This window comes from Thunnus maccoyii, chromosome 10 (assembly GCF_910596095.1).
Source record: "Thunnus maccoyii chromosome 10, fThuMac1.1, whole genome shotgun sequence".
Classification (NCBI taxonomy): domain Eukaryota; kingdom Metazoa; phylum Chordata; class Actinopteri; order Scombriformes; family Scombridae; genus Thunnus; species Thunnus maccoyii.
The window spans coordinates 10,350,749-10,368,999 of record NC_056542.1 but is presented as its reverse complement, the minus strand read 5'-3'; the positions used below and the strand labels follow the sequence as shown (position 1 = coordinate 10,368,999).

Here is an 18,251-nt window from a genome sequence, read left to right as displayed (position 1 = left end):
ACAGTTAATCATAATTGTTACAACAAAGACATAGGGCTAATCCTGACAGCAAAGAAATTAGTTAATACCCCATTGCCTTCTCACTAGTTACGATTAATAACTGTGCACACAACACGTGAAAACACTTTACACTTTACATTCTGATCATGTTAAACCAAGGTTTGGTCTTTAGAAGGTTAAATGATCAAAACTCCTACAAATCTTCAGTACTATAAACTAAATAAGGAGAAAACAAGACAGCTGGTCAGTGACCACTCTGGGATTCCCATAAGGCCTGGGCGTATATGAGTGAGAGTATACAAAGGTCATACAAAGGACACAGTATGTAATATCACATTATAGGTCCCAATCAGATAGGTAGAACATTAATTTATAACAATGATTAATCTATTGCGTCAGTGGTGTCCAGTTACACTGCTAATTATGGAAAATAATTGCATCCTCAGAGTTGCCAATCAAAATTGGCTGCCAAGGGACTGCTGATGAAATTTAGCTATTTAGCTAACTATAGGACAGTCAATGACTGTCCTTTGTCCCTGTTAAATAAATAAAATTAAAAAAAATAATAATAAAAATAAACAATGTAGCCTTCCAGTCCGCCATCTTTTCTAATTAAAACACAGCAGAAATGTTTGCATTTTTGGAGAATCTTTCATTTTATCTTTCTTGCTCTTGAGCATACCTTGAAGAAGAAGAAGAATGCCTGGAATATCCATTTGTAACCCTGATTCCTTTAATATTTTATATTGTCATTCTTGTGTCCTTTGCTCCAACAGAAAATATCTCCCAATCTGATTCAATTACAGCTGCAGGAGAAGATGGTCCAACCCAAGGGTCAAACAGAAAACTATTTGCAATAATTACATCTTATCAGGGATTTAAGATCTGCATACATTACAATGCCATTCAGCTAGATGTGAGGAATATAAACCAGTCTGTGTCAGGTGGTCTATGGGGAGAAGGTCAGAGAGGTATAATTACAATAACACTTTTATTTTTGACAAGGAAAAGTACTGACAAGACATTGTTTCCCCTAGGTTGACTGCCATATGCCAATCATATGGAGATTTAATCTCAACATGATCAGCATCAACTGGCGATATGATCTCCATACCAAGCTGACTGGCTCCCTCAGTAATATCACCACTGAAAATTAGTTTTAAAAACACACAATTACTGACTGAAGTGTCTAACACTGACAGGAGCACCAACCCATGGATACAAAGAGATGCAATGGATCCATTTTACCAGCCAGCATTGTTAGCATAGCCCTGCCATGCTGTGTGTAGTCTATAGACTGTATAAAAATAAGGTATAGCTGTGGTGTCTCCAGTTTAACAGCACTACGCTGGGCAGGTGACAAGTGTGTTTATGGTGTTTGTGAGCTCTGAAAAACGTCACAGCACGGATATAAAGTCATACAGCTGACAGACTGTTAGCCTAGCATGCTAATCCTACAGTCTCTCTTTGAATAACAAAGTAATACGTAATAACTGAGTAATACATAGTTTGTTATTACAGAGAGAGTAAAGTACCGAAAAAAGGTACCGTTGGGTATCAATACCAAATTCCAGGTACCGGTACCAGTATTGATTCAAATGTGAACGGTACCCAACCCTAGGCAGCAGTGCCGAATAATCAGACTAACCAGGAGAATACTTTTGTATTTTATGCATTTTATGTAGAAATGTCTTCCTGTGAAAATGCCCTCAGGACCTTTTATATCTTTAAAGGTTGAGAGCCTGTTTTCCTCTGCCTTCACATAACTTTATTTGCATGCCCAAAATATCAATACAATCGTCCTATGTGTCCTTAATGGATCCATAGACTCTAATACTGGTAATACACTTCTGAAGTGTGCATGTATAAAAAGGACACAAAATAAGGTGTATTCTCCATCACGTTATTAGGAGGAATATGAAACAGATGTTGAATGGACCTGCCGGTTTTCATTCACTCAGTCAGCATACAGTCGCCTCCTGTAAAGACTCAGTGGGCCTTAGAGGTCCCCCAGCAAACTGTGTTTAAAACATTACACACATGCATACATGCACAAACACACACACACACTGCATTGCTCTCCTCTGTTCCAGCCTACTGCTGCTTAATTCTGCTGGGCTCGGCTCTTCAGCTAATGGTCACTGCAGAATTGGGACGATCCATTTCATTTTACTTGGGAAAATACAATGGCAACCTGACTTCTACTGTCAATGAACTCTCTCACACATACACACACACACTCTCTGTTCTCTATACCCCCTAGAGGAGGGTCTGTTTTTCATTTAACCTTCCTAACTTTTTCCATAAGCCATCTTTCAGAGCAAGAAGGATTTTTGGATACGAGCACTCAGAGCTGCTTCACATCTCATCATACACTGGATTCAGTGTTCTGACAACAGCTGAATAATAGTCAGATCTGATAAAATTGCTTTTGACATCTCACACTCTTTAACAGTTTCCTTTGCAACGAGGGATTATTAGTGACATTACCAGGGCCCTCAGCTCGGGTTTAACCTTAAAATAAAGTGGTGGCCAATCTAGCAAAACTGTTGGCTTGTTTCCAGTCTTGGCATCTGACAGTGCATGTTTTTTGCTTCAATGGACCTATTTTTAACACTTTTTCTGAGATCTCGCAGAACTTTTAATTGTGAGTTCAATTTAAAGTTATCATCAACGATAGAACCAATGGCCTAAGCAACAAAAATTAAACCTTAACTGTAATAAACCAAAGTTTTCCTTTAAAAGTAACTTAACAACAAAATGAAGTGGGGGTTGCCTTGTGCGAGAGGACGAGACATTTATGTGCTCACAAGATCAGATATTCTTTCTGAATGAAGAGAGTACTGGTGTAACACTGACTCCTACAGAGAGTGTTGCATTATGGATTGTAACCCTAATGTTGCTAGCGGTTGTCTTCAAGACGGTTTACAGTGAGACTGTTAGAGTAAGTTAGCCCTATAAACGTTTCGTTAGCTCAGTTTAACCTACAGGAGTTTCTGACGGCTCGTTTGACATCTTTTCCTGCCACGGAGGAAATAAATTCATGACGAGTGAAAAAGGGTTGAAAGCGTCTCCCGACGTTTAACCTGCAGAAATGGACCATCAGCTGAATCATCTGTCAGGGTGCCAAGAAATACTGTCACAGATGATGAAGAGCTCAAAAAAAAAAAGAAGACTGACAAATGCTAACTGTCAAGAGAAAACAGTTTTAACTGCTTCCAACAGCCTGACAGGAGAGTGTCAGTTTGTGACTGATAGATAAGCTACACAAATGTGGGATTTTTATTCTGTTTTAATGGAATATTTATTGTTATGTTTGTCTACCTTTGTCTTTGATTGAGCTGTGTCAAAGAGGAATTTCTATTACTATGTGACAGCCGTTTCTTAAATCTTTAAGTATTTCATGTTTCACTTTCACAAGAAAAAGGATGAGGACTCCTCTCCTTGGATTAACAGTATCTCAAGGGAACTTTCCCAACAGGACTGGCGTGACAGTGTGTTGCATCTTCAAAAATTCTTCTTTCAAGTCTTGTCACCACTGATCACACCAAGCAGTGATATCAGCACTGAACACACCCTCAGTACTACGACAAGAACTTCAACAAGTGGAGGTAAGCAAAAACAAGACTTTTTATAATTTAAATTGCTCTAAAAATTTTTAAGAGATCTGAGGAATGCACGTAAATGTTTGAATTGCTGAATAAAATAAACCTCTGTAGCTACTTTTACAGATGCTTTTCATTAGGCAAAGAAGCTGCATTTTGCTTTGGGCTACTTTCAAGCAGCACTGAACACATGCTTCAAAATAGCTTTAACATGACTTCAAGCCCTCTTAAGGTTATAAGAAGTGCCTTTATTTTTAAGATGTCTTTAGGTTTTTTCTATGCAAACTTAACTTCTCTGCTAGCGTGTCTCAGGCTGAATTCACACCAAATCAGGTGCTGCAGTGAAAATGCCAGTCCTCCCATTCATTTGAATGGGGGTAGTGCGTTTAGGCAGAGGGGGTGGAGTCGCAGGGGCAGCTGCAGTGACAAAGCTGAACCAGAATCAGCTTTTGGGGAAACTCAACCCAACATCATTGTGGTGGCCAATCACAGTCGGCAATCAGACTGATCAAAGCTGTACAACCCTGCCATGAGGGAGGACAAAGACATTATTAGGAAGAGGGAAGGACATTTCTCTTCATTTGATAACATTAAAAGTAAAGTTAGGCTTTGCTGACGGCTTCCCGACTCATTTTAAAAAAAAAAGGAGAAAAAGAGAGAGAGAAAGCCGGTGAATGAGAGAAATAAAACATTATTTCTGATTGTTTCACAGTAGTTACAAGTAAACACACCCACATCCCCACCCTGCATCTCCACACAACCCTGCAGAGGTGCACCACAACACCTGATTTGGTCTGAATACGGCCTTATAGTCTCACACCAATTAAACTCCTTAATATGGTGTCTGTAACACTTGGCAGTTAAGGAGCTAAAGACTTTCAGATTTGCTAATGACCAAGTAAAATAAACTAACTGTTACTAAGCCACAAGGCCAATCTCAAGGCCAGACTGGCAATAAACAGTAGAAGTTCAGGTTGGGGTCAATTATTTTTACATCAATCCAGGTAGAGAATTTTATTAAAACCTCACAGTACTTTGTTATAATTAATGTTCTTCTATCAAATCTGTAATTACCATTATATTATTGGAATATGCTGCTTTGTCATTATCATGTGAACTATCATTTTCAATTTGCATTGAATGGGGTAAATTGAAAGTGACCAGATCTCAGTACCTGATACAATAATTCTTCCCTTGCAGGTGAAATTGTGACCTGGGTCATCCAGGGATGTCATTATGACAGACACATCATTGTCATTTCCATTGCACAGAAGACATCATTATATGAGAGCCAATAACCAGCCTCACATCTTCTGGGGGAGGTTTAGTTAGCAGCAGGTTTCCACTCTAGTGGTGGGCCAAATTAACTCAGAGATGGATCGCACTTTCAGTACAGTTAGCACATAAAACGCCTAATTAGATCATTTGCATGACTCAGAGGTACCCTGGTTTGAACACAGGGGATAAAGATAGAAACTGACTTGTCTCATGACTGGTACTAATTGCACTAGTACACACTAATTGATTGCTTGATTGACTGGTTGACATTTTCTATGTAGGGCTGAAACTGATGATTATTTATCATGTTTTTGGATTAACTGATTATTCTTTTTGTCAACAAGATGTCAAAAAAATATCCTTCATCAGATCTGAGGATCCAAGGTGACGTCTTCAAACGTCTTACATTCAACCTCCAATGATTAAAAAGACAAAAGCAGAGAAAGGCAGTAAATCATCATACTAGGGAGTATGAAACCAGGGAACATTTGACATTTCTTGATGTATAAATATTTCTCCATTAACTGATTATGAAAAATGTTGCCAATTAATTTTCTGTCGGTAGTTGTGTTAGTTAAGCAAAGTGAACTTCTTTAGTGAAGGCAATGAACTACTATTCGGTACTATTGTACCGCTTGATTTCATGTTGTTATTCAGATGTATTTTCTTTTGTTTATCCCATTCTATTTTGATCTGCTACTGACTGCTTTGATTAATATAGAACTGCCAGACACACGTACAGAAGATTATATCCTTGTTTACAAAAGCAAGGCTGCATAGTAAATATCAGTTATCAGTCTATAGTGAACCAGACTCCATAAAGAGATGAAATTGGGGTCATTGGTCAAAACTTCAAAAGGAATATTCCCTTCAATGTACACTGCAGTCTTCTTTGAGTAAATAAGGCAGTAATTTAGCGCTGGGTTTCAAAGTACTCCATGTGGCTATTCATAGTAGACTCGAAAGAGAGGAAACTGCCAGACACCATTACCCTATTTTAGCCTCATACCAGGCAAATATGACATCAGTATCTGTTCAACATTAACCGAAATTTCACTTACTCATAGTTGAATTGCTCATTTAGTCTAAATGAAACTGAAAAGGGAATAACAGATCTGAGAGCCTGATGGTCTTTGGAAACTTTTCATAATGCTGACCACCAATTCATCAGCTGTATCACATGTTTAACACTAGCACAGCACAATGCCTTGTGTCCACAAGGTCAAGCAGTTGGTTAACTGAAACAACACGTGGCTGTGGGATTTTCAAAAAAAACGTTAATGACAGTCTCTTCCGAAACTGGACAGTGAGTTACACCCATTTTCTGTTGTTAAACTACAATGTATCTCCTCCCCCTCCCTTCTCTGAATGAGAGAACAAAAGCGAAGACTTTCACTCTCAAAGGGAAAAAAAACGACAATAAAAAAAAACCTTGATATCTACTCTCACAAATGGGTTTTCACATGAAAATAAAATACACAACGGATTTAGTCACAACATTATTAGTTTACAAGAAAAGCTGTTTTGGGGGATATTGAAAGGTTTAAATGATTACATACTCGAAAACCTCCTTTTGAAAGTAAAAGATTTTAAATGATGTGTTTTTTGATGCGGAAGATTCAGCAGCACTTTTTAAAGGAAATGGTTCCTGTCAGTAGCGTTTTAAAAGAAGCTCTTAAATTTCACACTATGACAGCCGTTTTCCTGAATATGGGTTTTTGAGAGTTGTTTCGCAAAGGATTCACAGTTCATTTCGGACTGCTTTGATTCTCTCTGGTCAAGATAAATATCCAAGAGACTGACTGCTTTATTTATTCTAAAAAGGCATTGCATGTACCCAACTATTCCATATTCAGTTGTCTCTGTCCGATGTAATATAAGTACTCAAGAAATATGCTCAAGACACTGTCATCTACACTTCTTATCCAATTTATGATCAGCAAACTGGTTGTTCTCACACACACACACATACACACAACAGTCACTACTAGACTTAAACCAGTTTATTTGTTATTTCTCTGCTTTTCCATTGACTATGGATGGATGCAAACTGCAATTATCTAGCTTACCCATCATCCAACCCTGAAGGAAACAAGAGAAATCTATATGGCTCTAATGAGTACTGAGCACCGTTGCTGCCATTTGATTAGGGACTTAATTGTGATAATAATGAACAAATACACCCAGCTCTGGCTCAAACTGTCTTGTAAGCATTCAGCTAATTAATGGCTATTTGCCCACTGATGCTGATGAAGAAGAAAATCACTAGGGAGACACATTTTCCTCTCAACTCACTAGAGCTAGACAGCATTGTGTTGACCAAGAAAATGGTCTGGTAAGCTTTTCATATTGTCCACACCCTGATCTTGGCCAACAAAGGCAGCTACATAAAAGATGATGCTGTCTTCGGGGGATCTGCCTCAATTTTAGGTCAAAGGCTTGACAGCGTTATTCAGCCATCTTGAAAGTAGGCTGAAACCATGTCACAACACGATAACAACAATGCAGACAGACCAATCTACAACGACAGCAGCCAGGCAGCTCACACTGGCTCTCTAGTTATGCAGAGGAGGGGGATAGTTGGCAGAGCAGTGGCAGTGAACATGCCTGGGGCCGCACATCGCCAAGAACCAGAGACGAGGAAAGAGAAAGAAGACAAAGAGAGGAAGACGGAGTAACAGACATAGATTCAGTGATTGTGCTCTCTAAAAAAAAAAAATTAACAACTAGGACTAAACAAAAGACAAGCAAGGAGTAAGAAGAGGAAAACGTATTGGGACAAGCCAGGTCCCCCGGCCCACTCTAATGTCTTGCCATTACCCTGTGAACACAGCCACGCATGTTGTTTCTGACCAATTAGGCAGGCATAAAAGCAGGGGGCTGGAACTCAGCTGGGGGCTCAAATAGTCTGCTGGTTACATCTAGGCCACTCTCTCCTCTTATTTCCTGTTTGTTGAATCTGCCGGAGCAGCAAGGCCAAAGAGAGGAGGGGGTGGGGGGGGGAGGTGGTGGGAGGGTAGGGGGTGGCGGAGGGGGGGGGTGATTTCATTTGGCACCTCGCAAAGGATGTCAAGCAGAGCCTGCAGAAAACAAGGCCATCCATGGACCTTTCATCTTCTCCACTTTCTTCATCTGTAGCAAACACACACACACACACCCACACATATGAGCACACACACTGAATCACAGACACACACACACACACACTGGTTGAAGCTTGCAAAAACTCGCCTGGGCTGAAAGTATCTAAGTCCACATACATTCACAGAGCGACAGTCACAAAGGCTGCTTTTAACCTTCTCTCTATCTCGTTAATATAGAGCTAATAATGTCAGCAAGACCAGTGAAAGAGTTTAGATAATGGTGTGAAAGCATTCTCATTAGCCCTCGTTTATTTGTGTCAGACAGTGATGAGCAAGCCAGGATTTCAGGTGATTCTGACCTTCTCTTGGCCTTATTAAAGATAAATTCCAAAGACTGGAAAAAACAATGAGACTTTGAGGATCCAGTCAGGAATGAATGTGAGTTTTTATCGGTAATCACAGCCCTTGAAAAGCCAGGATTAAGAGGTATACACACAATGACCCCATTATGTCAGCAGTGCCGCAAGAGAAGGGGGGACTGATACATATATAAAAAAAAAAAATTGTTGAGAGTCTGGGTGATGAAATCTGAGAAAAGCGGAAATTTGCTTTCAGGAAAAATATATGGCCAATGCCAAAAGCTTTGCCCACTTGCAGCTTTTTGCCCTCCTCTGTTCGAGGAGGAGGTCAAAAAGTAGACAAATTCTGGTTCAGGATTTGACCCCCTGCTATTACTGGCGACTGATGCAACACCCGCAGGCTACAGTAAACAGACAGGGGGGGGGGCCTCTGACAAGTACAGCACACAAATGGGCTGGTGAGGCCTGATTCAAAGACTCAGCAAATATGGAAGTGCAGGAGCAAACAAGGAAGGGGATTTTCAGGGAAAAACTGGATTTTTTATTGAGTAACAAGGGAAAACATCTGCAAACTGTTGACTAGGCCACGTCATCAGGAAAAGAAAAACCTACAAGCTGTGTGTGTGACTTAAGAACTGCTGAGGAAAATTTACTATGCTTACATGCACCATACAGCTTACATACAACCTACTGTTGTTACATTTTTGGAGAACATTAGGACCTTACTTGTCTCTCAAGAGAGAAGGGCACTTAAGGCATTTTATTCATTCCAGATGTGATATAATCCTCCACTTCTGCCTGTGACCCACATCAACATAAACACAAACACACACACACACACACACACACACACCTCTTGAAAAGCATGCCTCAACAGAGAGACTTTCCCTGAAGCTAGTGCCCCTACCACAAAGGGAATGCAGAGGAGAAAAAAAAAATCTGCCGTGAATGCAAAAGGGATGTTAGCTAACATCTCTCCCTTTTTAACCACATGCTTCCTTTTCCTCTCCGTTTCATCCGATCGCTCACTTCCTGCAGTGACTGCCTCAGAGAAAAGGCCCGGTATTGTATAGCTTAATCAGCTATTATCACCCACAGAGGCTCCTGTACTGGGCTCTAATGTTTTAGTCTTACTGTGTTACTGCAGAACATAGATTTCCTGGATGCAGGCATTTTGACCTTTAGGGTCATTTTTGTAGGATGATTTTAAATTGTGTACATGCAAGTCAGTGGCTACATATTAGCATAAGGAAGCAGAAAGGACTATAAAGGAACCAATCAATGCCATGTGTCGGGTTATGCTTGAAAAGAACTAGCTCATATGACGTGTTTTCCGACAGCGTCAGAGGGCAGAAGTGTTAATAGCTGTTCTGAAAATGCACACTCACAGTGCACACATTGCCCGTCGTCGTAGGGGGGGGGGGGGGGGGGGGGGGGGAGGTGATAATCATTTAAATATGAGGAAAACCGCACACAGTTTCAAACAGTTTTTCTTGAAAGGCAGTCATAGTGTTGCACTCATTTGTACACATAAAAATTCACAGAATGAAAAAAAGAGAGAGAGAGCTGGAGAGAGAAGTTCAAACCCTCAAAGATTCCTTTCCCACCTCTGCACAGCAGGCCAATCACTGCCTGCAGGAAGTCTGAATATCTGATTTCAAAAAGTTAGAGAAGTTGTAGAAAACAAAAAAAAAGAAACTGACCCATGACTACTAGAGGCTGCTGAAGTGCTGCTAGCACCGTGTAGATAAGAAGGAAAACAATGTTACTCATCGATTCATCATGAACTATGAACATTTTTCTGAATTTGATTGTTTAGGGGTCAAAAATCTGTATTTCAAACTGATCACCACAGGCAGTATTAATGGCTGAAATGTCAAGGTCGTTATGTAAACATGCAATTCCAATACAGGTTTAGTTTGTTTTGTGTTGAAGTGTTTTGTTTTGATAACTCTACAATAACAAATGAGCTGTTGCAAACTGTCAACAGCTACCATTTGCTATTATGACATGATAAGATAAAGTATTAATGACAGGTTTGTTTTATCCAATGTGACATATAACAGACACTGTGTGTACGTATTAAGTAAAATGTGTACCTTGCAGGAAGTATAGCTTATTTTGAGCTTCATTTATATCACACTTCATTCTCATATGGTGTCAAAGAGAACAAACTGTGAAACTGCAGCGGTTATCAGTTGTCATGAGTAAAAAGGAAACTACTTACTGCTATGTGGTTTTAAGACCCAGCAGAATAAATATCTTGTGTTTGTGTAAGAACAGGTTACTTTGTTTATCCAACTATTTGACAGATTCAACTCTGCAAACAAGTCACGCAAAACTGTAAAGCTGCAAAGATTGGCAGATCAATTGATTAGTTGCCAACCATTAAATTAATCACCAACTATTTTAATAATTGAGTCATCTTTTTGAGTCATTTTTTAAGAAGAAAATGTACAAATTCTCTGATTCCAGCTTCTCAGATGTGAATATTTTCTGGTTTCTTCTGGTTTTTCTGGTTGAGACGAAACAGGATGTTTGCGGGTGTCACATTGGGCTGTGGGAAACAGTGAGCAACACTTTTTTCCCCATTTTCTGACATTTTTGCACAACTGAGCAATTAACAGAGAAAATAAATTGACAGATTGATCAATAATGAAAATAATCATTAGTTGCAGCTCTATAAAACTGTACGTTTATAAGCATCCATATGCTTGTATGGAATGAGTTTTATTATATTATGTCATATATCCTTAGGTTTACTCTCTGATAATATGAAGAGAACATGAAATAGGTTATTGATTTTACATCACTACAGTCAGCAGTGAGTTGCTTAAAAGTGACAACAAATTATTATTGGATGCTCATAATGTTAACAACATGGGAAGTTGTTTGACTATAGAAACTGCTGTAAGTAGCCTTGGGGTAAAACGCATTGAATGTAAAATTAGCACAAACAACAGATTCAGAAAATAGATCAAAGGGTCAATTTCTTCTTCTGTGGTAGTAAAGGCCTGCATCAATGCCCAGCAGTTCTGACAGATTGATAATATCTGCCTCAGCCGCCATTGACTTGCACAATATATCAATATCTAGCGGGCCCGGCGGCTCACTCCTCCGCATAAACAGACTAAAGACAACGTCGGGCTCACATTCCAAACACCAGCCGCTGACATTTACACAGCATCCACAGAGGAAAGGAAAAGCACAAATGTTCCAGCTCTGTGGGAGCGCGAGGCGAGTGTAAGCCTTTTCTTAAGACTTTGTTCATCTTCCGTTTCTTTCTTCTCGCTCAGCGGGCGACCATTTTCCTGGCTCAGACTGAAGGTTGTTTGGCACACCTGGTTCGTAGCGGGAGACAGCAGGGAAATGGGGAGGAGTGGGGGGAGTGGGTGGGGGGTGGAGGGGGGTGGAGGAGAGAGGTCATGGTGCTCAGAGCCGGCCAGGAGGCGCCAGCTTAACGGCAGCATTTTATTCAGACAGACACCCAGCTCACTGGTCATTACTGCTATAAGGGGATTTCAGGTCCAGCTAGGAGCTCACCTATTTCTACAGCTTTGTGTTGGGTTTGTGTGGCTGTTTGTGTGTGTGTGTGTGTGTGTGTGTGTGTGTGTGTGTTTCTGTAATGTGGCAGATCAGTTGTTGTACTATGGCCAAATTATTATGTGAGATTTCCCTCATCGTTAGTAATACTCTTGTTGCTGTAAACGGAATACATTACACGGCATCTACCTTTAATTCTGACTCTGAAACAGACGAGTTACCCTCAAGTTGCTTTGCAATAAATGACTTCAACCTAAAATTCCTATGGTGGTGTGTGTGTCTCTATAGTAAATAAAACAAAATAATATTTTAAGACATGTCCATTTACTGTATGTCTTGCAGCCTGCTCTATTGTTTTTGTTCTTTAGGTGAACTTGACCTCTGACCTCCTTGAGAAACTGCCTTGCATAAAGATAAAAGTCAGACTTTCCAAAGTTCTTCAGCAATAAATTATAATCATTATTATTAAGTTATTCAATAAATATGATTATAGTGTTCAGTTTCCTATATTTTTTGGAAGCTAACAACTCAAAACTAAAACAAAACAGCAAAGAACCTGGGAATTTTGAAGAGCGTCATCTGGTGAAACCTGCCAAGACTGTGATGCAAGTAAATTTTGGCAAAAACTTCCCTTCAGCTGTTTAGTTCGCTGGAAGAGAAATAAGCAGATGATGTATGTGTTACTGGTTTTAGTCTGTAAGTAAAGTGAATTAACAACTGATGATGGTTAAACTAAACTGTCAGCGATCTTCTGTTACAGTTTACTGAGTTTGTGGATTAAACTGTTTTATGTTTCTTAAGCCTCTGTTTAACAATCCTGTTTTCAGATAACATGGGGCTTTCCATCTCTCAAAGATACTGCCTATTATTCTGGATTACACGCACACAAACACACATCCAGCTGACCAGTAAAAAGACTTTGAAAAGTGAACAGATATACTCAGTTTTGTTGTTGTTAGTCTACACTGTGAGGCAGGTGAGCGTCAGTGCTTTGTGGATAAACACAGTGACAACCCTTCCAACTTCAGCTGTTAAACTTCACAACCGTCCCCCAAGCACCGATAAGCCAGCGAGTGCACACACACACACACACGAAGTTAGCGACCACACACACAGGACAAAGAAGCCCTGAAGACTTATTGCTCCACTGGAGGAGACTCTGCCATGAGACTCTGCAGTTTGTCTGTCTTTCTCACCGCAGTACTCAAGCTTTACTGCCAGCTCTATCTTCTCCCTGCGCTACCTGAATGCATCATATGTTAGAAGCCACATTATACAGTATATTCCAATATCCTCGAGCAAAGGCGGTCATTTGCGTGCGCTGGCATATATATCTCTGTTAAACATTCAGAGGATGAGCGAGACAGCAAATCTCTGGCTTTATAGAGACTTTCTTTTAATGCACTCTTCTCTTTTGATGTATGTGATGTTGCGGAGACCCACCGAGAAGAGAGATACGGAGGCCTCCATCCGCAAATGAGCCTCAGCCTTCGGATCACTACAGAGCTCCCTTCGTTCTCTGATGTCCTTTTGCGCTCTGCATCTAGTATTTTATTACCGCACTCCAAGTTACTAACCTTACTCGACTCTAAAAAAAGGACATCGCCGACAAAAATGTGCATGCAGAAAAGGACACTGTCCCGTTGCTCCGGGCGCACGTTTTTTTTTTTTGTGGTGCGATCCCTCGTATCCAGCCTCTTATGAGGGAGCCAATGAGGCAGCAACATAGCCATGCGGGAGACTCAGTGAGACATGACATCACAGAATTACAAATAGGAGCACGTTTGAAAATGACTCTCATCTTCATCCTGCCGAGGAGTTTTGAAGGAGAATTGACTACCTAAAAGCAGGGAGTTGCTGGAATAGGTAAACAGCACCTTAGCCACTTGGCAGTATTTACTGGTATCCTGTGAGGCCCTAGCTAGTGGTGGGCTGCCTTCAAACATTCGCCTTGTGTGATCAGGTAGTCATTGTCCCTTGTTTCAGCCTCTCTTGGCAGTGGGTGCACACACAGAGGAAGAAGGTGGGGAGTCTGCTTTCTTGTTGTTGGCAGCTGAGAAAAACGATGCCCATTCACGGTTTGGGCATTGAGGCGCTCAGTGGGCTGGACCAGACCCTTTTTGTTGGCTTTGGGAGGGAGATACCCTCTCTCTCTCTCTGCATTCCCTTACAGTGAAAAAAAAAAGACTTTTTGTAGGCAGCAGCTCTGTCTGAATGAAACAACACAGGCTGACGATTCAAAATTTCATTCTGTATGATTTTTCATGCTTCCAGAAGCATAAATCAAAGCTAAAAAACCCATCAAAACATGTTAGTACGGTTGGTTTTATTGTTACAGTTACTCGTTAATTTTACATCTGTAAACCTGGACAAGGCACAGGCTTGCAATGTGTCAGGCTGTGTTGGCAGCGTGAATGTGAGCCTCCAGGAGAAAGAAAAGCCGTCTGGAACGTTGCCAGCGAGCTTGAGACGGTGGAAACTGTAGCAACAACAAAAGCAAAACACAAAAGCACATGCTAGGCTATGGACATGGACACTGGAGCATTCTATGTAAGTAAATGTCTGAGCTATAATGCCCTGAGTAAACGCCTTCACTCATAGAAACACAAATATTCTGCAGCAATTGGCCGAAGAGGGCCTGGTGGAGAATAACTTTTTCGTCAGACGACCATGACCCCGGGGCAGAAAACCTTGCCTAGCTCAGCTCAACAGACCAGGCAGGCAAAGTCACACTGACATTCACTTGAAAGAGCATCAAAGGAGAAGCTATGAGTCAGTGAGAGCTAAGTGCACGAGGGCATATTACCCTCTCTCCGTCCTCTGACGCCTCAGTTATCATGTAGCACATCACCTCTAGGTATGAAAGGCATGTGAGCAGCGTGAGAGGGTGACAGCAGGCTGGAAGTGAGAGTGACAACAGGACTTATCCATGTCACATGCCAAGACTGAAACCCATCTGCACATGCTGGCCAATGGCTGCCCCACTTCCTCCCCCCTCCCCCTCCTCCTCCTTCTCCTCAGCCTCATTTGCCTTGAGTGGGTACAGATGTGTGATGCACAGACGCTCCCACTCTGGAGCCCTTATTGGACCCACTGGGCTCAACAAAGGCTGGCACACAGCTTGCAGAGCTCCTGGCCAAAGTGTCACCGCACACAGTCACATCATTTACCGGCAATTGTGTGAGGATGATAGAGGCGCTACAGCCACATGTAGTACATTTTATCATGAAGAAATGACATGGTGGAAAGCTTTTGATTTGATTTGAGAGGTTGTATGATAACATGGACAAAGACAAAATAATCAGACACAGTGATGTCATGAGAAGAAGATCATGAAACATCCCGTATTCCCACTTAAGAAAATTCTCCTATGGACATATTCCACAGTAAAGAAACAACTGCATCCTTGTTCTGATTGAATATTAGACTACACGTAATCTAAGCTACAGACAGCGTTAACGGTCAAGTCCGCTTTGGTAGTGACACTGTTCTCCATCTTCATTAAAAGAAACCCAACTGGAATTCATCTGGGAGAGGCAGAGAGGCATTGGGTAAATTTAAACAACTGATGACTGAAAGGAATTTCTTTTGTCTGTGTTTGACAGGAGCTTTGCAAACAACTGTCCCACAGCTTCTATAGAAAGGTTGTCAGTATTGTCAGACAAACTCAGACAAATCAAATTCCACAACGGAAATATAAATATATCTTTCAAGTGTGGTTTTTTTTTTTTTTGACTGAATAAGGCAGACTGCTGCTCATCTGTTGTGTTTGTCTGTTGTGTTTTGACAGCACGAACAAGCTGCCATTCAAACGACTGTGCAACCGAAACTTATTTACTTTGTGTGTATTGAAAAGCCACCAAAAGTCAAAAAAACAAAACATTTAAAAACTATTTTGGGGGGGAAGCGAAGTGATTTCAAATGCCTTATCGCTGTATTTGGTCTTAATGATTGACTAGATATTAGTCATCATTCACAGAAACATTTGTCCTGGATTCACCCCTCTTTTTCCTTTTTTTCCCCTTTTTTTTCTTTTTTTCTTTTTTTTTTTTTTTTTTACACAAGATCTCTATACTTCCTGTTTTCCTCTTTAACCTCAATCTTTACTTCCCATAAAACACCCATATTATTATTGTACTTCCATACAACCCTTGAGGCTACAATATGTCAACTTCCAACAACCCGTGGTAACACTTAACTGCATGACCCCGAGCAGGGTCACAGTGTCCTCCTTACCTCTTTGACTTTCTCCCGGCGCTCGTTGGTCTGGGGGTCGCTCGGTTTGCCGCCGTCACTCCCCAGCGGGGGTTTGAGCAGACACCTTTTGAACTTCACGTAACTGAAAGTATCCGAGCTGGCAGCATGGTCGGCGGAGGTCGCTTTCTCCGAGGCGGACTCCGTTTTCGACCTGGGCAGAGTCAAATCCTCCTGCGCTTTCCCCCCGGCGAGCCGCTCCTCGGTCGCCTCATGAGAGACGGACGGTTTGCGGCTCAGACTTTTCAGTTTGGTGCTGGTCTCTCCCTTTACCGAGGCCATACCCCGCGGGTGATCCTGGTCTTTGGGTCTTTTTAAGTGCTCCCTTGCATCGTTCTCGGACCCGGAGCCAACCGTGACCGGCTGGGTTTCTGTCTTGGACAGAAAAATGCGTTTTAGTCGGACAGAGTCTGGCAAAAAGAAAAGGGCCCCAAAACACAGTGTTACCAATCCCGAAAGAAAGAGCAGAAAAACGAATTTCTGGGACAGGCGCAGACCCATGCCCGATGCCGACACACCGGGCAACTTTCGGAAAACCATTGAAACTTTTCTTGAGACGTTGCCTTACAGTATTTTCTCTCCGAGACTACACAGTGAGTGTTTTTTTTTTGATGGGTCTCCACTCTCTACCGTGCAGCTTCTCTGCCGCTTTGATGCATGTGTAAAAACAACTAAGATATGCGGGATTTTAAAACACACCCCCGTGACACTTGCAGAGTAGCATAAACAGCCTGCCAGAGCTGTCTTTATCTCGCTATCGATTGGATCTGCATAAGCGAAGGTTAGGCCTGCCTACATCTACAAATTTACCAATCATTTGCCAACACAACTCCAGAGCTTGGGGGTCTATCTACATAACGCAATCACTGACATCAATAGACTGCGGGATTTGGGTTTAAAATCTAAAACATAAAACAGCACAGGGCTTCGGGGCTGATAGATAAATGGCACTAGCGTTTACTGAAGAAGCACTAAGCTGTAACAGGATTACTACAGCATACGCCAGTCTAACACATAAATGTACTTTTATGAAAGATAATGAAACGTCTCGCAGTCAGTCAGGCCTGTGAACAAAGTTGTGTCTCGGTGCATTTTTTTTTTCTCCACGCCGTGCAAATCGTCAATAACACGTTGCCCTACGGTGCAAAAACCTCAAGCGTGCAGCAGAGCATCTCTTTCTTGTCTCCGTTTATTTCGACCCCCGTTGCTGCATGGGATCATCTGTGTAAGCTCCTGAAGTCACATTAAAAAAAAAAAAAAAAAAAAAAAAAAAAGACATCACACGCCGTTTTTTGTTGCATCTATCCTGTACAGCTGGTGGACGGAAACGCGTGTATATTCATGTCGCCTATCTGTCAATTGCGCTCCTCCAGCCTCCGTTTCCCCCTTTTTTTTCCACTGGCGTCAACACGCCGGGCGAAACAAATCGGTGGATGACATGAAAGAAGGCGGGTTTTGTCCCATGCGAAGTTATCCTAGCCCCCGATCCAAATCCTTGGAATAAACAAATCCACCATCCAGTCCTCCGGTTTCCAACAAAGACACACACACACACGCCGCCGCGTCGTCGCACCGGTACCCGCCGTCGCCGCCGCCGCCGCCGTTCCGTCCGTCCGCCTGCTTGCCTGCCGTGCCTGCCGTGCCTCGCTGTCTCCGCCGCCTGTAAGTGCGCACTTGTGTCGCTGTGCAGTGGACGTCCGCTTGCGCAAAGCGAGAGGAGAGGGCTGGAAATGTAACATATAGTGCAGGCAGGGCGAGAAGAGGAGGAGGAGGAGGAGGAGGAGGATGAGGAGGGGGAGAGAGAGAGAGAGAGAGAGAGAGAGAGAGAGAGAGAGAGAGAGAGAGACGAAACGGTCCGCTGCTCGACAATCCAGTGGGCTGGTCGGATTTCTTGATGGATATTCACAGCGGCTTATCAAAACACAGTTAAGCCGTTTGAGCTTGTGGACAAAAGCAAGAGAGGTCTGAATGGCTCTGTACGTTAGAAACCCCCCCACCCCTCACCCCCCCAGGGAAATGAGCTTGTTTAATCCTGGGAAAGCCTTAAGAAGAGGATAGATATATCTGCCCTGGGTGTCTCAACAGTACTCAGGAACTACATAAACAACGCGGTGACATTCAAATAGAAT

The 18,251-nt window shown here is 41.9% G+C and overlaps 1 protein-coding gene across 4 annotated transcripts in view; it reads right to left on the bottom strand.

Moving 5' to 3' along the window:
• The window catches only part of LOC121905377 (mannosyl-oligosaccharide 1,2-alpha-mannosidase IA), a 198,720-nt gene that overhangs the window by 180,009 nt on the left and 460 nt on the right, over nucleotides 1–18,251 (bottom strand). For 2 of the 4 annotated variants that reach the window (XM_042423587.1, XM_042423588.1), the window contains exon 1: nucleotides 16,105–17,892. In XM_042423587.1, the coding sequence (XP_042279521.1) occupies nucleotides 16,105–16,662 (558 nt within the window). In that variant the 5' untranslated portion in view covers nucleotides 16,663–17,892. Of the gene's footprint in view, nucleotides 1–16,104; nucleotides 17,893–18,251 lie in introns of those variants that run through there. The other 2 variants (XM_042423589.1, XM_042423590.1) reach the window with 2 other exon arrangements.